General features: G+C 39.0%; 1 protein-coding gene across 1 annotated transcript in view; it reads left to right on the top strand.

The window, feature by feature from the left end:
- Nucleotides 1-21,010, top strand: part of LOC100354814 (uncharacterized) — a 279,056-nt gene that overhangs the window by 67,927 nt on the left and 190,119 nt on the right. Inside the window, exon 7 of the mRNA XM_089318019.1 lies at nt 7,001-7,105. Within this exon, the coding sequence (XP_089174145.1) occupies nt 7,001-7,105 (105 nt within the window). The remainder of the gene's footprint in view (nt 1-7,000; nt 7,106-21,010) is intronic.

Genomic DNA, 21,010 nt, shown 5'->3' with positions numbered 1-21,010 from the left:
GATATAATAAAACAATAGAAAAACAGAGAATCAATGAATCCAAAACAGTAATCTTTGAAAAGATAAATAAAATTGATAAACCTGTAGCTAGATTTAAAAGAAAAAGTGAGAGAGAGAGGATGAAAATATCTAAAATCAGAGGAGAAAGTGGAGTCATCGCCACCATATTTACAGGAATAAACCAAACAATTATATGCTAACAATGCCATAACCTAGATGAAATGGAAACCTCAGAAACATAAATTACCTAAATGAATGCAAGAAGGCATAGAAAATATCAATACATGTATAAAAAGATTGACTTGGTAATCAAAAGAAGTCAGAGTTCTTAAAAGTCTATGACCAAATGACTTCATTGGTGAATTCTGCTAAACATTTAAAAATGAAATGCCATTTCATTTCAAAGTCTTGTAAAAAATAGAAGGAACACTTCATAAGTCATTCTGTGAGGCCAGTATTACCTTGATACCAAGGCCAGAAAAAGGCATCATTAGAAGAATTTACGGGTCAATACCCTTGTGAAGATACTTTAAAAGATTCAAGAAAAATGGAATTAAAATATATTTGATTGGTATTAATAATTCTGAAATCCAGACAGAATTTTTCATAATATCCATTTTCTGTGAACTTTTAAAAGACCCCTTGTATATGCAAAAATTCTTAAAAAATACTTGCAAAATGAACCCAAAAGCATATTTTTTTTTGACAAGCAGAGTTAGACAGTGAGAGAGAAACAGAAAGGTCTTCCTTCCGTTGGTTCACCCCCCAAATGGCTGCTACGGCCGGCGTGCTGCACCGATCCGAAGCCAGGAGCCAGGTGCTTCCTCCTGGTCTCCCATGTGGGTGCAGGGCCCAAGCACTTGGGCCAACCTCCACTGCCTTCCTGGGTACAGCAGAGAGATAGACTGGAAGAGGAGCAACCGGGACAGAATCTGGCACCCTAACCGGGACTAGAACCTGGAGTGCAGGCGCTGTAGGCAGAGGATTAGCCTAGTGAGCTGCAGCACTGGCCCCAGAAGCATATTAAAAAGGATCAAGTGGTATTAGTTCCAGGAAGATAAATATGATTCAGTATTAGAAAATCATTCCGTATGTCAAATAGCATTAATAGACTGAAGGAAAAAATATGTCATCATCTCATTTGACATAGAAAAAGCATTTGACAAAATTCATATCCTCTCATGATAAAACACTTAGAAAACAAGGACAAGAAAATTTCTTCAACAAGATCAAAGGCATTTATTAAAAACCCACAGCTAATATCATAATGAATAGTGAAAGAATAAAATAAGAATGTCTACAATCACCACTGTTGTTCAACATTGTAATAGAAGTTCCAGCCAGAGCAATTAGGCAAGAAAAAGAAATAAAAGGCATCCAAACATGAAAGAAAGAAATAAAACTTCCCCATTTACAAACAGTATGATCCCATATAGAGAAAATCCTAGGATTTCACAAGAAAGCAATTAGATTTACTGAAGAATTCAGTGAATACAGGGTACTTGCTTAGCTCACAAAAATCTATTGTGTTATATATACCAGCAATGAACAAGCTGAAATGGAAATTAAGAAAGCAATTCAATTTACAAGAGCAGCCTAAAGAATAAAATACCTAGGAATAATTTTTTTAACTTTTATTTAGTAAATATAAATTTCCAAAGTACAGTCTATGGATTACAATGGCTTTTTCCCCCAATAACTTCCCTCCCACCCACAACCCTCCCATCTCCCTCTCCCTCTCCCATTCCATTCACATCAAGATTCATTTTCAATTATCTTTATATACAGAAGATCAATTTAGTATATATTAAGTAAAGATTTCATCAGTTTGCACCCACACAGAACATAAAGTGTAAAATACTGTTTGAGAACTAGTAAGAGCATTAATTCACATTGAACAACACATTAAGGATAGAGATCCTACATGAGGAGTAAGTGCACAGTGACTCTTGTTGTTGACTTAACAAATTGACACTCTTGTTTAAGGCAACAGTAATCTCTCTAGGCTCTAGTCATGAGTTGCCAAGGCTATGGAAGCCTTTTGAGTTCATCGACTTCGATCTTATTTCGATAAGGTCAAAGTCAAAGTGGAAGTTATCTCCTCCCTTCCAAGAAAGGTACCTCCTTCTTTGATGGCCAGTTCTTTCTACTGGGATCTCACTCGCAGAGATCTTTCATTTAGGTGTTTTTTTTTTTTTTTTTTTTTTTTTTTTTTTTTTTTTTTTTTGCCAGAGTGTCTTGGCTTTCCATGCCTAAAACACTCTCATGGGCTTTTCAGCCAGATCTGAATGCCTTAAGGGCTGATTCTGAGGCCACCATGCCGTTTAGGACATCTGCCATTCTATGAGTCTGCTGTGTATCCCGCTTCCCATGATGGATCGTTCTCTCCCTTTTTGATTCTATCAGCTAGTATTAGCAGACACTAGTCTTGTTTGTGTGATCCCTTTGACTCAGACCTATCAGTGTGATCAATTGTGAACTGAAATTGATCACTTGGACTAGTGAGATAGCATTGGTACATGCAACCTTGATGGGATTGCATTGGAATCCCCTGGCACATTTCTAACTCTACCATTGGGGTAAGTCAGCTTGAGCATGTCCTAAATTGTACATCTCCTCACTCTCTTATTCCCACTCTTATATTTTACAGAGATCACTTTTCAGTTAAATTTCAAACCTAAGAATAATTGTATGTTAGTTACAGAGTTCAACCAATAGTATTAAGTAGCACAAAAAATACTAAAAATACTAAAAGCGATAAAGTATTAAATTGTACATCAACAGTGATGACAAGGGCTGATCAAGTCACTGTTTCTCATAGTGTCCGTTTCACTTCAACAGGTTTCTTTTTAGGTGCTCGGTTAGTTGTCACCAATCAGGGAGAACATATGATATTTGTCCCTCTGGGACTGGCTTATTTCACTCAGCATGATGTTTTCCAGATTCCTCCATTTTGTTGCAAATGACCGGATTTCATTGTTTTTAAACTGTATTCTATAGAGTACATGTCCCATAATTTCTTTATCCAGTCTACTGTTGATGGGCATTTGGGTTGGTTCCAGGTCTTAGCTATTGTGAATTGAGCTGCAATAAACATTAGGGTGCAGACAGCTTTTTTGTTTGCCAATTTAATTTCCTTTGGGTAAATTCCAAGGAGTGGGATGGCTGGGTCGAACGGTAGGGTTATCTTCAGGTTTCTGAGGGATCTCCAGACTGACTTCCATAGTGGCTTGACCATTTTGCATTCCCACCAACAGTGGGTTAGTGTCCCTTTTTCCCCACATCCTCGCCAGCATCTATTGTTGGTAGATTTCTGAATGTGAGCCATTCTAACCGGGGTGAGTGAAACCTCATTGTGGTTTTGATTTGCATTTCCCTGATGGCTAGTGATCCTGAACATTTTTTCATGTGTCTGTTGGCCATTTGGATTTCCTTTTTTGAAAATGTCTATAGAGGTCCTTGGCCCATCTCTTAAGTAGGTTGTTTGTTTTGTTGCTGTGGAGTGTCTTGATCTCTTTGTAGATTCTGGTTTTAAACCTTTATCTGTTGTATAGTTTGCAAATATTTTTCCAATTCTATTGGTTGCCTCTTCACTTTCCTGACTGTTTCTTTTGCAGTACAGAAACTTCTCAGTTTGATGCAATCCCAAATGTTAATTTTGGCTTTGACTGCCTGTGTTCTGGGGACTTTTCCAGGAAGTCTTTGCCAGTACCTATATCTTGCAGAGTTTCTCCAATGCTCTCTAATAATTTGATGGTGTCAGGTCGTAGATTTAAGTCTTTAATCCATGTTGAGTGAATTTTTGTGTAAGGTGAAAGGTAGGGGTCTTGCTTCATGATTCTGCATGTGGAAATCCAATTTTCCCAGCACCATTTATTGAATAGACTGTCCTTACTCCAGGGATTGGTTTTGGATCCTTGATCAAATACAAGTTGGCTGTAGATGTTTGGATTTATTTCTGGTGTTTCAATTCTGTTCCATTGGTCTATCCATCTGTTTCTGTACCAGTACCATGCTGTTTTGATTGCAACTGCCCTGTAGTATGTCCTGAAATCTGGTATTTGATGCCTCTGGCTTTGTTTTTGTTGTACAAGATTGCTTTAGCTATTTGAGGTCTCCTGTGTCTCCATATGAATTTCAGCATCATTTTTTCCAGATCCGAGAAGAATGTCTTCGGTATTTTGATTGGTATTGGTTTGAATCTGTAAATTGCTTTTGGGAGAATGGACATTTTGATGATATTGATTCTTCCAATCCAAGATCATGGAAGATTTTTCCATTTTTTGGTATCCTCTTCTATTTCTTTCTTTAAGGTTTTGTAATTTTCATCGTAGAGATCTTTAATGTCCTTGGTTAAGTTTATTCCAAGGTATTTGATTGTTTTTGTAGCTATTGTGAATGGGATTGATCTTAGAAGTTCTTCCTCAGCTGTGGCATTGCCTGTGTATACAAAGGCTGTTAATTTTTGTGCATTGATTTTATACCCTGCTACTTTGCCAAACTCTTCTATGAGTTCCCATAGTTTCTTAGTAGAGTTCTTTGGATCCCCTAAATAAAGAATCTTATCTACTAATGATCCAAGCTAAAAATATGAAAGTTGTTATTTTATTTTTTGGCAATGTTCACATTTTTCTTCTACATATGAGATGTATCTGTGTTTTGTTTTTTATTTTATCTAACAATTGTTTCGATTAGCTTGTACATGTGATATTTGAATATTTTAATGGGGTATAATGCAATATTTCAACACATATACACAGAGTAAACCAAGAAAACAAGTCCACTAGCCTTTCCATTTTCTTATCTTGTGTTTGGAGCCTATCACCCCCTCTTTTCCAGTTCTTTATATAATATATAATATATTATTACGAACTATAATTGCCCCACTGTATGATGGAATGCTAGAACTTATTACTCTAGTTTGTGTTTTGTTACTTGTTATCTAATCTTTTATATTCCCTCTACCTCCATCATCCTTCCCAATCCTATATTTAGTTCAGATTGGCTATGCTTTTAAGTTTACACACACGTTAGGGAACATACAGTATTTGTCTTTCTGCATCTGGTTTATTTTAGCATAATGATCTCCAGTACTATCATTTTGCTGCAGATGTCAGGATTTCATCTTTTTCTGACTAAATAATATTCCATTCATCCAGTAATGGACAATTAGGTTGATTCCATAATTTGGCTATTGTGACTAGTGCTACAGTGAATATGGGAGTGCACATATCACTTTCAAATGCTGATTTAATTTTCTTCAGATATATAACTATGAAAGCTGGCTGATATGGTAGATCTGGTTTAGTTTGAGAGCCTCCATACCGTTATCTCTCTCTCTCTCTCTCTCTCTCTCTCTTTTTTTAATTTCTTTATTTTACTTGAAAGTCAGAGTTACAGACACACACACACACACACACACACATATAGAGGGAGAGAGAGAGAGAGTTCTTCCATCGGCTGGTTCACTCCTCAATTGGCCACAATGGCTGGAACTGCGCTAATCCGAAGCCAGGAGCTTCTTCTGGGTTTCCCACATGGGTGCAGGGGCCCAAGGACTTGGGCCATCTTCTACTGCTTTCCCAGGCCAGGCAGAGAGCTGGATCAGAAGTGGAGCAGCCAAGACTTGAACCGGTGGCCATATGGGATGCCGGCACTGCAGGTAGTAGCTTTACCTGCTATACCACAGCGCTGACCCTCGTACTGTTCTCAATAATGGCTGTACTAATTTGCACTCCTACCAAAATTGTAAAAGGACACCTGTTTTCCATATCCTCACAAAAATTTATTTATTTATTTAAATATTTATTTATTTGAAAGTCATAGTACACAGAGAGAGAAGGAGAGGCAGAGAAAGAAAGAGAGGTCTTCCATCCACTGGTTCACTCCCCAGGTGGCCACCACAGCTGGAGCTGTGCTGATCCAAAGCCAGGAGTCAGGATCTTCTTCCAGGTCTCCCACGCAGGTTCAGGGGCCCAAGGACTTGTGTCATCATCTACTGCTTTCCCAGGCCATAGCAGATAAATGGATCAGAAATGGAGCAGCTAGGATTCCAAGAGCCGCCCATATGGGATTCTGGCACTGCAGGTGGCAGTATTACCCACTACGCCCAGTGCCAGCACTCACTAAAACTTACTAATTTTTGTTTTATAAAAACTATTTATTTATTTATTTATTTATTGTGGGGGGGAAGAGATAGAGAGAGAAAGAGAGAGTGAGCAAGCATACATCCATCAATTGATTCATTGCAAAAATGCCTGCAATGGCCAGGACTGGATTGGGCCAGGCCAGAAACCAGAGACTCAATCTAGGTGTACTTTGTAAGTGAGAAGAACTCAATTACTGGAGCCATCACTGTTGCCTCCCAGGGACTACATTAGTGGGAAGCTAGACTCAGAGCCAGAGCTGGGTATCAAATGCAGGCACTCTGACATGGGATATGAGTTAAGAAGAATCTTAACCACTAATCACCCTCCTCTATTTTTGTCTTGTTGATAATCGCCATTCTAACTGGAGTGAGATGATATCACATTGTGGTTTTGATTTTCATTTCCATGATGGCTAGTGATATTGAGCATTTTTTCATGTATTTGTTGGCCATTTATATTTCTTCTTTAGAGTACTGTATTTTCAGATTTTCCCATTCAGTATTATATTACTTATGAGTCTGTCATATAGCTTTTATTATGTTGAGGTATGTTGCTTCTGAACTAATTTGCTCAAAGTTTTTTTCTCATGAATAGATTATTATTTTTAATTAGATACCTTGTCTGCATTTAATAGATGATCTAGATTTATATGGATTTCTATCAAAATCCTTCTCTCTCCTCTTCTTTCTCTCTACTAATACTGATGGGTGGGTCACATTTTACTTCTGCTCTTCATGTGACACTGATGTTGAATAGGCATCAGAGTTTGGGTGTGTATGTGTGTTTATATTTTCTTAGTTCATTTTTAGAACTCTTATCTATGTATATCTTTGCTCTTCTGTCTTTTGAAGGAGAAGAGATTGATGTTAGTGATGTGAAAACTGTCCTGGACAATATGGGAATAGAGCAAACACATAAAGGAAGCCTGGAGCCAATGAACATTTTGCCAGTTGATGGTAGGTTTTCAAATAACGATGTAGCATTGAAGGGAAATTACAGTTGTCTACATTTTTGTAAGAATGTCCATAATTGCCTCATACCTAACTTTCATCTGATAACAAATTTACAAAAGGAAAGCCTTTCCAAAAATGTTTAGAATGAATTTTTTATAGCTGCACTTTAAGGAGAAAGCTCCACTGCGCTGTTCAATAGTTTTAGAATAATCTGATCTGTCAATCACTAATCCAGACATCAGGAAAAAGAATTGCCTGTTCTTGCTTTGGAAATCAGTGATTAGGCATCTACAAGATTAAACTGGGAAGTATGAGAAAATAAATTCAATGGGAGTGAACTAAAGGGGAAAAGAAGAAATTAGAGATAAGACAGATAAAATTTAGATCATGTAAGTGTTAAAGTGAACATATAGATACGACTGAGTCTTAGAGTGATCATATAAATAGAGTCAGGTCTGGTAATAATAATAGATAGAATTAAAATGGAGAGAATGTTCCAAAATAGGAAGCAGTCCACATAGTGGACTCATAGAATGACAATCACTTTAAGTAGCACTCTGACCTCAGAATCAGCCCTTAAGGCTTCCTGGTCTGAAAAGCCCATGAGAGTATTTTAGGCATGGAAAGCCAAAACACTGTGGCAAAAAAATGTTCTACATGAACGATCTCTGTGAGTGAGACTCAAGTGGAAAGAAGTGGCCATCAAAGAAGCTGTTCTTTTCTCTGAAGGGAGAAAAGAAGTTCCAATTTGCTATGGCATTTTCAAAATAGTGATGGAGCTTGAGAAGGCTTTCTAAGATGGCAGAATAGAGAGGGAGCTCACTGATAGTCCAGGAAAAGATAGTTTAATAAAAGAGGAGATAGTGTAGTCTCAGAGAAGAGTCAGGGAAAAATTGGCAGAGGAAACTTCCAGAATTAGAGGGACATGGTGGATCTATGTAGAGGGCACGTGTGCCCACGGCTCAGGAGCCCAGCTGCCAAGAGTCTCCTCCACACCAGCACTGGAAAGAGAGGTGAGGCAAAACCGCAGTAGCCTGAGACATTGGCAGAAAAGTGGAAGGAAGAGCCTAGAGGGAACAAGGCTTGAAGCCCCATTGGGGAAAGTACACCAGGCTAACTAGAGGAGAGAAAAAAATAAAAGGGATGATATGGACACAATTCTCTCTCTCCACTCACCTTACACAGTTTGGTAAGACAATAGAGCAAGTGCCGTTTTGGACATACATAACAGCTGCACCAGCTCAGGGCTGCGCCCACCCTCAGTCAAGCAGGAAAACCTGACTCTGGTGGGGAGAAATAACAGGAGACCAAGACCTAGTGAATGTGTGGAGCTTATGAACCGGGACTGTGAAAAAAAGAAACTGAGGATTTGTGGGAGAACTCACAGTGTGGCTGAGATGGGAAATGCCACAAATTCAGGTGGCTTTGGCTACACAATGAGAGACATTGCAGGGGAATCTGAGCTTACACTGAGGACTGAACAGATCCTTTGTGTGGTCCTTGGGACAGAGTAGGCAAATATTATAACCACTAGGGCTAGCACTCAGGCACTGATTGCCATCAAGGAGAAGAGCTCAAATGAGTGGAATTACTTCCCTTCTGAATAAAAAAAAAGAGAGAGAGAGAGAGAGAAGACCTACCATGCCAAACCTGGGTGTGTCACTTTTGGCACACCCTTAACCCTGAAGAACTGAACAGAGCTCTCTAGCCACATCTACCACAAGCCTCTAGAGATTCACCAAAAGCAGACAGTCCACTTAATCTAGAGTCATAGTATAACAAGAAAAAAACACCACAGCAAGGGAAGAAGAATCCAAAAATATCTCCACAATGCCAAGCAATAAACACAGAAACCGAGGAAACAAGAACAAGGAAGACATTATGATGCCCCCAAATAAACAAGACACCCCAAGCTAAGATTATGAAGATGATGAGATAGAAGAAATGCAAGATATGGATTTCAAAAAATTTATGATAAGAACATTTAGAAGTTTTCAAAAACAAATTCTTGAACTACAGAAATCCTTACTGGACAGGACAGAATCTCTCTCATGAAAATGAAATTTTAAAGAGGAATCAAAATGAAATGAGGGATTTAGTAGAACATGAAATTGAGATATTGAAGAAAAATCAAAATGAAATGAAGAACTCAATAGATAAAATGACAAATACATTATAGAGCCTTAAAAACAGTCAGTGAAGCAGAAGAGAGAATATTGGACATAGAAGACATAGCACAGGAAAACATACAGTCAACCCAAAGAAAAGAAGAGGAAATTAGAAATCTAAAAAATATTGTTGGGAATCTACAGGATACTATTAAAAAACCCAACATTCGGGTTCTAGGAGTTCCTGAAGGCATGGAGAGAGAGAAAGGATTAGAAGGCCTTTTTAGTGAGATACTAGCAGAGAATTCCCAGATTAGGAGAAGGACAGAGACATTCTAGTACAGGAAGCTCATAGAACCCCTAGTAAACATGACCAAAAGAGATCCTCACCATGACACGTTGTAATCAAATTCACCACAGTGGAACAAAAAGAAAAGATTCTTTTTTTATTTTATTTTATTTTTTTAATTTTTTTGACAGGCAGAGTGGACAGTGAGGCAAACAGAGAGAAAGGTCTTCCTTTGCCTTGGTTCACCCTCCAATGGCTGCCGCGGCTGGTGTGCTGTGGCTGGCGCACTGCGCTGATCCAATGGCAGGAGCCAGGTACTTATCCTGGTCTCCCATAGGGTGCAGGGCCCAAGGACGTGGGCCATCCTCCACTGCACTCCCTGGCCACAGCAGAGAGCTGGCCTGGAAGAGGGGCAACTGGGACAGAATCCGGTGTCCCGACTCGGACTAGAACCCGGTGTGCCGGTGCCTCAAGGCGGAGGATTAGCCTAGTGAGCCGCGGCGCCGGCCAAAAAGAAAAGATTCCAAAATGTGCAAGAGAGAAACGTCAGATTACTCTCAGAGGATCTCCAATTAGACTCACAGCAGACTTCTCATCAGAAACCCTACAGGCTAGGAGGGAATGGCAAGACATAGCCCAGGTACTAAGAGAGAAAAACTTCCAGCCCAGAATATTATATCCTGCAAAGCTATCATTTGTGAATGAAGGTGAAATAAAGACTTTTCATAGCAAACAGAAATTGAAAGAATATGTCACCACTCGTCCAGCCCTGCAAAAGATGCTTAAAGAGGTGTTGCACACAGAAACACAGAAACACGGTCATCAATACAAAAGAAGGTAAAGAAAGAAAAACACCAAGTAAAAGATCACATGAAGTTCAAAGCATATATTATAAATATCTTTGGGAAAATGGCAGGGCAAAGTCACTACTTATCAATAGTCACATTGAATGATAATGGCCGCAACTCTCGAGTTAAAAGACACCGATTGGCTGATTGGGTTAAGGAACAAAACCCATCTATTTGCTGCTTACAAGAAACACATCTTTACAACAAATATGCATGCAGATTGAAAGTGAAAGGTTGGAAAAAGATATTCCATGCCAACAGAAATGAAAAGAGAGCTGGCATAGCCATCTTAATATCAGACAAAATAAACTTAATACAAAAACTGTGAAGAGAGACAAAGAGGGGCACTATATAATGATTATGGGATCAATTCAACAGGAAGATGCAACTATTATAAACATATATGCACCTAATTACAAGGCACTGGTTTATTTAAAAGATATGTTAAGGAACTTAAAGGGAGCCTTAGACTCCAATACAGTAGTACTGGGGGACTTCAATATTCCACTCTCAGAAACAGACAGATCAACCGGACAGAAAATCAACAAGGAAACAGTAGATTTAAATGACACTATAGCCCAAAGGGATCTAACAGATATCTACAGAACTTTTCATCCTACACATAAAGAATTTACATTCTTCTCAGCAGTACATGGAACCTTCTCTAGGATTGACCACATACTAGGACATAAGGCAAGTCTCAGCAAATTCAAAAGAATTAGAATCATACCATGCAGCTTCTCAGACCATAGTGGGATGAAGTTGGAAATTAGCAACTCAGGAATCCCTAGAGCATATGCAAACACATGGAGACTGAACAACATGCTCATGAATGAACACTGGGTCATAGAAGAAATCAAAAGAGAAATCAAAAACTTTCTGGAAGTAAATGAGGATAACAGCACAACATACCAAAACTTATGGGACGCAGCAAAAGCAGTGTTAAGAGGAAAGTTTATATCAATAGGTGCCTACATCAAGAAATTGGAAAGGCACCAAATAAATGAGCTTTCAATGCATCTCAAGGATCTAGAAAATCTGCAGCAAACCAGATCCAAATCTAGTAAGAGAAGAGAAATAATTAAAATCAGAGAAGACATCAATAGGATTGAATCTGAACCATTAAAAAAGATCAGCAAAACAAAGAGCTGGTTTTTTGAAAAAATAAACAAAATTGACACCCCATTGGCCCAACTAACTAAAAAAAGAAAAGACCCAAATCAATAAAATCAGAGATGAAAAAGGAAACGTAACAACAGACACCACAGGAATAAAAAGAGTCATCAGAAATTACTACAAGGACTTGTATGCCAGCAAACAGGGAAATCTATCAGAAATGGATAGATTCTTGAACACATGCAACCTACCGAAACTGAACCAGGAAGACATAAAAACCTAAACAGACCCATAACCAAGTCAGAAATTGAAAGAGTAATAAAGGCCAACACAACAAAGAAAAGCCCAGGACCAGATGGATTCACTGCTGAATTCTGCCAGACATTTAAAGAAGAACTAACTCCAATTCTTCTCAAACTATTCAGAACAATCAAAAAAGAGGGCATCCTCCCAAATTCTTTCTATGAAGTCAGCATCACCTTAATTCCTAAACCTGAAAAAGATGCAGCATTGAAAGAGAATTACAGTCTTATTTCCCTGATGAACATAGATGCAAAATCCTCAATAAAATTCTGTCCAATAGAATGCAAAAACACATCAGAAGATCATCCACCCAGACCAAGTGGGATTTATCCCTGGCATGCAGGGATGGTTCAATGTTTGCAAATCAATCAATGTGATAAACCACATTAACAGACTGCAGAAGAAAAACCATATGATTTTCTCAATAGATGCAGAGAAAGCATTTGATAAAATACAACACCCGTTCATGATGAAAATTCTAAGCAAACAGGGTATAGAAGGAACATTCCTCAATACAATCAAAACAATTCATGAAAAACCCATAGCCAGCATCCTATTGAATGGGGAAAAGTTGGAAGCATTTTCACTGAGATGTGGTACCAGACAGGGATGTCCACTCTCACCACTGCTATTCAATATAGTTCTGGAAGTTTTAGCCAGAGCAATTAGGTTAAAAAAAAAAAAAGAAATTAAAGGGATACAAATTGGGAAGGAAGAACTCAAACTATCCCTCTTTGCAGATGATATGATTCTTTATTTAGGGGGTCCAAAGAACTCTACTAAGAGACTATTGGAACTCATAGAAGAGTTTGGCAAAGTGGCAGGATATAAAATCAATGCACAAAAATCAACATCCTTTGTATACACAGACAATGCCACGACTGAGGAAGAACTGCTAAGATCAATTCTATTCACAATAGCTACAAAAACAATCAAATACCTTGGAACAAACTTAACCAAGCATGTCAAAGATCGCTACGATTAGAGTTACAAAGTCTTAAAGAAAAAAATAGAAGAGGATACCAAAAAAATGGAAAAATCTTCCATGCTCATGGATTGGAAGAATCAATATCATCAAAAATGTCCATTCTCCCAAAAGTAATTTCTAGATTCAATGTGATACCAATCAAAATACCAAAGATATTCTTCTCAGAACTGGAAAAAATGATGCCGAAATTCAAATGGAGGCACAGGAGACAGAATGGGAAAATATTTGCAAACTATGCAACAGATAAAAGTTTAATAACCAGAATCTACAAAGAGATCAAGAAACTCCACATCAACAAAACTAACAACCCACGCAAGAGATTGGCCTAGGACCTCAATAGACATTTTTCTTTTTCTATTTTTTTTAACTTTTATTTAATGAATATAAATTTCCAAAGTATGACTTATGGATTACAATGGCTTCCCCCGCATACCTTCCCTCCCACCCGCAACCCTCCCCTTTCCCACTCTCATGGGCTCTTCAGCCAGATCCGAATGCCTTTAGGGCTGATTCTGAGGCCAGTGTGCTATTTAGGACATCTGCCATTCTATGAGTCTGCTGAGTATCTCACTTCCCATGTTGGATCACTCTCCCCTTTATTTATTCTATCTGTTAGTGTTAGCAGGTACTAGACTTGTTTATGTGATCCCTTTGACTCTTAGTCCTTTCATTATGATCAATTGTGAACTGAAATTGATCACTTGGACTAGTGAGATGGCATTGGTACATGCCACCTTGATGGGATTGAATTGGAATCCCCTGGTATGTTTCTAACTCTACCATTTGGGGAAAGTCAGCTTGAGCATGTCCCAAATTATACATCTCTTCCCTCTCTTATTCCTACTCTTATGTTTAACAGGGATCACATTTCAGTTAAATTTCAACACTTAAGAATAACTGTGTATTAATTACAGAATTAAACCAGTCATATTAAGTAGAACAGACAAAAAAACTACTAAGAGGGATAATGTATTAAGTTGTTCATTAACAGTCAGGGCTATGCTGATCAAGCCACCGTTTCCCATAGTGTCCATTTCACTTCAACAGGTTTCCTTTTTGGTGTTCAGTCAGTTGTCACCGATCAGGGAGAACATATGGTATTTGTCCCTTTGGGACTGGCTTATTTCACTCAGCATTTTGTGTTCCAGATTCCTCCATTTTGTTGCAAATGACCGGATTTCATTGTTTCTTACTGCAGTATAGTATTCTAAAGAGTACATATCCCATAATTTCTTTATCCAGTCTACCGTTGATGGGCATTTAGGTTGGTTCCAGGTCTTGGCTATTGTGAATTGTGCTGCAATAAACATTAGGGTGCAGACCGCTTTTTTGTTTGCCAATTTAAATTCCTTTGGGTAAATTCCAAGGAGTGGGATGGCTGGGTCGAACGGTAGGGTTATATTCAGGTTTCTGAGGAATCTCCAGACTGACTTCCATAGTGGCTTGACCATTTTGCATTCCCACCAACAGTGGGTTAGTGTCCCTTTTTCCCCACATCCTCGCCAGCATCTCTTGTTGGTAGATTTCTGTATGTGAGCCATTCTAACCGGGGTGAGGTGAAACCTCATTGTGGTTTTGATTTGCATTTCCCTGATTGCTAGTGACCTTGAACATTTTTTCATGTGCCTGTTGGCCATTTGGATTTCCTCTTTTGAAAAATGTCTATTGAGGTCCTTGGCCCATCTCTTAAGTGGGTTGTTGGTTTTCTTTTTGTGGAGTTTCTTGAAATCTTTGTAGATCCTGGTTATTAACCCTTTATCTGTTGCATAGTTTGCAAATATTTTTTCCCATTCTGTCGGTTGTCTCTTCACTCTCCTGACTGTTTCTTTTGCAGTACAGAAACTTCTCAATTTGATGCAATCCCAATAGTTAATTTTGGCTTTGACTGCCTGTGCCTCCCGGGTCTTTTCCAGAAACTCTTTGCCTGTGCCAATATCTTGAAGGGTTTCTCCAATGTTCTCTAGTAACTTGATGGTGTCAGGTCGTAGATTTAGGTCTTTAATCCATGTTGAGTGGATTTTTGTGTAAGGTGTAAGGTAGGGGTCTTGCTTCATGATTCTGCACGTGGAAATCCAATTTTCCCAGCACCATTTATTGAATAGACTGTCCTTGCTCCAGGAATTAGTTTTAGATCCTTGATCAAATATAAGTTGGCTGTAGATGTTTGGATTGATTTCTGGTGTTTCTATTCTGTTCCATTGGTCTATCCATCTGTTTCTGTACCAGTACCATGCTGTTTTGATTACAACTGCCCTGTAGTATGTCCTGAAATCTGGTATTGTGATGCCTCCGGCTTTGTTTTTGTTGTACAAGATAGCTTTAGCTATTCGAGGTCTCTTATGCCTCCATATGAATTTCAGCATCATTTTTTCCAGATCTGAGAAGAAGGTCTTCGGTATCTTGATTGGTATTGCATTGAATCTATACATTGCTTTTGGGAGAATGGATATTTTGATGATACTGATTCTTCCAGTCCATGAGCATGGAAGATTTTTCCATTTTTTTTGGTATCCTCTTCTATTTTTTTCGTTAAGACTTTGTAACTCTAATCGTAGCGATCTTTGACATGCTTGGTTAAGTTTGTTCCAAGGTATTTGATTGTTTTTGTAGCTATTGTGAATAGAATTGATCTTAGCAGTTCTTCCCCAGTCGTGGCATTGTCTGTGTATACAAAGGCTGTTGATTTTTGTGCATTGATTTTATATCCTGCTACATTGCCAAACTCTTTTATGAGTTCCCATAGTTTCTTAGTAGAGTTCTTTGGATCCCCTAAATAAAGAATCATATCATCTGCAAAGAGGGATAGTTTGAGTTCTTCCTTCCCAATTCGTATCCCTTTAATTTCTTTTTCTTGCCTAATAGCTCTGGCTAAAACTTCCAGAACTATATTGAATAGCAGTGGTGAGAGTGGGCATCCCTGTCTGGTCCCAGATCTCAGTGGAAATGCTTCCAACTTTTCCCCATTCAATAGGATGTTGGCTGTGGGTTTTTCATAGATTGCTTTGATTGTATTGAGGAATGTTCCTTCCAAACCCAGTTTGCTTAGAGTTTTCATCATGATCGGGTGTTGTATTTTATCAAATGCTTTCTCAGCATCTATTGAGATAATCATATGGTTTTTCTTCTGCAGTCTGTTAATGTGGTGTATCACATTGATTGTCTCACGCACATTAAACCATCCCTGCATACCAGGGATAAATCCCACTTGGTCTGGGTGGATGATCTTTCTGATGTGTTGTTGCATTCCATTGGACATAATTTTATTGAGGATTTTTGCATCTATGTTCATCAGGGATATTGGTCTGTAATTCTCTTTCAGTGCTGCATCTTTTTCCGGCTTAGGAATTAAGGTGATGCTGGCTTCATAGAAAGAATTTGGGAGGATTCCCTCTTCTTCGATTGTTCTGAATAGTTTGAGAAGAATTGGAGTTAGTTCTTCTTTAAATGTCTGGTAGAATTCAGCAGTGAATCCATCTGGTCCTGGGCTTTTCTTTGTTGGGAGGGCCTTTATTACTGTTCCAATTTCTGTCTCAGTTATGGGTCTGCTTAGGTTTTCGATGTCTTCCTGGTTCAATTTAGGTAGGTTGCATGTGTCCAGGAATCTATCCATTTCTGATAGGTTTCCCTGTTTGCTGGCATACAAGTCCTTGTAGTAATTTCTGATGATTCTTTTTATTTCTGTGGTGTCTGTTGTTACCTTTCCTTTTTCATCTCTGATTTTATTGATTTGGGTCTTTTCTCTTCTTTTTTTTAGTTGGTTGGGCCAATGGGGTGTCAATTTTGTTTATTTTTTCAAAAAACCAGCTTCTCGTTTGGCTGATTTTTTGGAATGTTTTTCTTGATTCATTCCTGTTGATTTCTTCTCTGATTTTAATTATTTCTCTTCTCCTACTAGATTTGGGTCTGGTTTGCTGTAGGTTTTCTAGATCCTTGAGGTGAATTGAAAGCTCATCTATTTGGTGCCTTTCCAATTTCTTGATGTAGGCACCTATTGATATAAACTTTCCTCTTAACACTGCTTTTGCTGCGTCCCATAAGTTTTGGTATGTTGTGCTGTTATCCTCATTTACTTCCAGAAAGTTTTTGATTTCTCTTTTAATTTCTTCTATGACCCATTGTTCATTCAGGAGCATGTTGTTCAATCTCCATGTGTTTGTGTATGCTCTAGGGATTCCTGAGTTGCTAATTTCCAACTTCATCCCACTATGGTCTGAGAAGCTGCATGGTATGATTCTAATTCTTTTGAATTTGCTGAGACTTGCTTTATGGCCTAGTATGTGGTCAATCCTAGAGAAGGTTCCATGTACTGCTGAGAAGAATGTGAATGCTTTATGTGTAGGATGAAAAGTTCTGTATATATCTGTTAGATCCATTTGGGCTATAGTGTCGTTTAAATCTACTATATCCTTGTTGATCTTCTGTCCTATTGATCTATTTCTGAGAGTGGAGTATTGAAGTCCCCCAGTACTATTGTATTGGGGTCTAAGTCTCCCTTTAAGTCCGTTAACAAATCTTTTAGATAAACCGGTGCCCTGTAGTTAGGTGCATATACATTGATAATTGTTATATCTTCCTGTTGAATTGATCCCTTAATCATTATGTAGTGTCCCTCTTTGTCTCTCTTAACGGTTTTTGTGGTAAAGTTTATGTTGTCTGATATTAAGATGGCTACGCCCGCTCTTTTTTCATTTCTGTTGGCATGGTATATCTTTTTCCAGCCTTTCACTTTCAGTCTGTATGGATCTTTGTTGGAAAGATGTGTTTCTTGTAGGCAGCAAATAGATGGGTTTTGTTCCTTTACCCAATCAGCCAATCGGTGTCTTTTAACTGGACAGTTCAGGCCATTCACGTTCAATGTGACTAATGATAAGTGGTAACTTTGCCCTGCCATTTGCCAAAGATAAGTTCTAATATATGCTTTGAATTCCCTGTGATCTTTAGCTGTGAGCTTTCCTTCCTTGGTTTCCTTCCTTTACCTTCTTTCATATTGATGACCGTGTTTCTTTGTTTCTGTGTGTAACACATCTTTAAGCATCTTTTGCAGGGCTGGACGAGTGGCAACAAATTCTTTCAATTTCTGTTTGTTATGAAAAGTCTTTATTTCACCTTCATTCACAAATGAGAGCTTGGCAGGATATAATATTCTGGGCTGGCAGTTGTTCTCTCTTAGTACCTGGGCTATATCTCGCCATTCCCTCCTAGCTTGTAGAGTTTCTGATGAGAAGTCAGCTGTGAGTCTGATTGGAGATCCTCTGAGAGTAATCTGACGTTTCTCTCTTGCACATTTTAGGATCTTTTCTTTATGTTTCACTGTGGAGAGTTTAATTACAACGTGTCGTGGTGAGGATCTCTTTTGGTCGTGTTTATTAGGGGTTCTGTGAGCTTCCTGTACCAGGATTTCTCTGTCCTTCTCCAAACCTGGGAAATTTTCTGCTAATATCTCACTAAAAAGGCCTTCTAATCCTTTCTCCCTCTCCATGCCTTCAGGAACTCCTAGAACCCGAATGTTGGGTTTTTTAATAGTATCCTGAAGATTCCCGACAATATGTTTTAGATTTCTAATTTCCTCGTCTTTTCTTTGGTCTGACTGTATCCTTTCCTGTTCTCTGTCTTCTAAGTTCGATATTCTCTCTTCTGCTTCACCCATTCTGTTTGTAAGGCTCTCTATTGTGTTTTTCATTTGATCTATTGAATTCTTCACTTCAGTCACTATCACAGTTTCCTATTGTACTAGTTGTTTCATTTCATTTTGATTCCTTCTTAATATTTCATTTTCACGAGAGAGATTTTCTATCTTGTCCATTAAGGATTTCTGTAGTTCAAGAATTTGTTTTTGAGAACTTCTTAATGTTCTTATCAATTTTTTGAAATCTGCTTCTTGCATTTCTTCTATGTCATCATCTTTATAATCTTGAATTGGGGTGTCTTTTTCATTTGGGGGCGTCATAGTGTCTTCCTTGTTCTTGTTACCTCGGTTTTTGCGTTTGTTGTTTGGCATATTGGAGATATTTGGTTTCTTCACTGTGGTGCTTTTTCTTGTTATACCATGACTCTAGATTAAGTGGACTATCTGTTTTTGATGGAGCCTTAGGGCTTGAGATGGGTGTGGCCTGAGAGCTCTGTTTGGTGTGCCAAAGGTGACACTCCCAGGTTAGGTGTGGTAAACCTCTCTCTCTCTCTCTCTCTCTCTTTTTTTTTTGATTCAAAAGGGACGTTATTCCGCACAGCTGAACGAAGTTGGAGGTAGTTAGCAGACAAATGATATACCCACAGGAGCCAGAGATCAGAAGCTCTTTCCCAAGGACCACACAGGGAATCTGTTCGGCCCTCAGAGTGGGCTCAAATTCTCCTTCAGTCTCCCACTGGGTTGCCAAAGTTACAGAATTGTAGCGTCTCTGGAGAGTGCTCACGTGAATTCCGTGAGTTCTCTCCCCCACTGTCTCTTTTTTCACAGTCTCAGTTCAGTAGCACCACAAATTTACTAGGTCCTAATCTCCTGTTAATTGCCCCGCCCAGAGTCAGGTTTTTCTGCTAGGCTCAGGGCCGGTGCAGACCTGAGGTCGCTCTGCTTATGACGTATGTCCAAGATGGCGCCTGCTCTTTGTCTTGCTCGCCCTTGAGAGGTGAGCGGAGAGAGAGAAACCCGTGTCCGTACCAGTCACCTTTTTTTTTTTTTCTCTCTCTCTCTTCCAGTTAGCCTGGTGAACTTTTCCCCCCCCGGGGGGGGTCGTTCCCTCTAGTCTCCTCTCTCCACTTGCCTGCCGGTGTCTTGGGCTATTGAGGTTCGGCTCACCTCGCGTTCCAGCGCTGGTGTGTTGAGTCTGCCGCTGGTGTCCCGAACTGTGGGCTCCCACGCTCTCCACGCAGGTCCGCTGTGAATCCCGCGTTCTGGAAGAGTTTCTTCTGCTGTTTCCTCCCCTACTCTTCCTTGAACCTGCAGTATCTCCACTTTTATTAAACTATCTCTCCCCGGACTATCAGTGTGCTCCCTTCCTATTCTGCCATCTTGCCTCCTCCTCGACATTTTTCAAAAGAGGAAATCCAAATGGCCAACAGACACATGGAAAGATGTTCAGGATCACTAGCCATCAGGGAAATGCAAATCAAAACCATAATGAGGTTTCACCTCACCCCGGTTAGAATGGTTTGCATACAGAAACCTAGCAACAACGGATGCTAGCGAGGATGTGGGGAAAGAGGGACACTAACCCACTGTTGGTGGGAATGCAAACTGGTCAAGCCACTATGGAAGTCAGTCTGGAGATTCCTCAGAAACCTGAATATAAAACTACCATTTAACCCAGCCATCCCACTCCTTGGAATTTACCCAAAGGAAATTAAAATGGCAAATAAAAAAGCTGTCTGCACCTCAATGCTTATTGCAGCTCAATTCACAATAGCTGAGACATGGAATCAACCTAAATACCCATCAACAGAAGACTGGATAAAGAAATTATAGTATATGTACTCTATAGAATTCTATACAGCAGTAAAAAAAACAATGAAATCCTGTCATTTGCAACAAAATGGAGGAATCTGGAAAACATCATGCTGAGTGAAATAAGCCAGTCCCAGAGAGACAAATATCATATGTTCTCCCTGATTGGTGACAACTAACCGAGCACCTAAAAGGAAACCTGTTGAAGCGAAATGGACACTATGAGAAACAATGACTTGATCAGCCCTTGTCCTAACTGTTGGGGAACAACTTACTTCATTATTCCTTTAATATTTTTTGTACTACTTAATACTATTGGTTGAACTCTTTGATTAACACACAATTATTCTTAGGTGTTGAAATTTAACTGAAAAGTGATCTCTGTTAAATATAAGAGTCGGAATAAGAGAGGGAGGAGATATACAGTTCAGCACATGCTCAAGCTGACTTTACCCTAATGTAGAGTTAGAAACGTGCCAGGGGATTCCAATTCAATCCCATCAAGGTGGCATGTACCAATGCCATCTTACTTGTTAAAGTGATCAGTTTAAGTTCATAGTTGATCAAAAATATAGGATTAAGTGTCAAAGGGATTACATAAATAAGACCAGTGTCTGCAAATAATAATTAATAGAATTAAAAAGGAGCGAATGATTCTACGTTGGAGGTGAGAAACACAGCAGACTCATAGAATGGCAAATGCCCTGATCAGTACTCTGGCCTCAGAATAAGCCCTTGGGGCATTCGGATCTGGCTAGAAAGCACATGAGATTTTCTCAGGCATGGAAAGCCAAGACATCAAAACATTCTGGAAAAAA

The sequence above is a fragment of the Oryctolagus cuniculus genome, chromosome 17 (genome assembly GCF_051225735.1).
Source record: "Oryctolagus cuniculus isolate XC-2025 breed Fujian yellow rabbit chromosome 17, ASM5122573v1, whole genome shotgun sequence".
Taxonomy (NCBI): Eukaryota; Metazoa; Chordata; class Mammalia; order Lagomorpha; family Leporidae; genus Oryctolagus; species Oryctolagus cuniculus.
The sequence above is the reverse complement of the archived record's forward strand: the minus strand, read 5'-3'. Positions and strand labels throughout refer to the sequence as shown.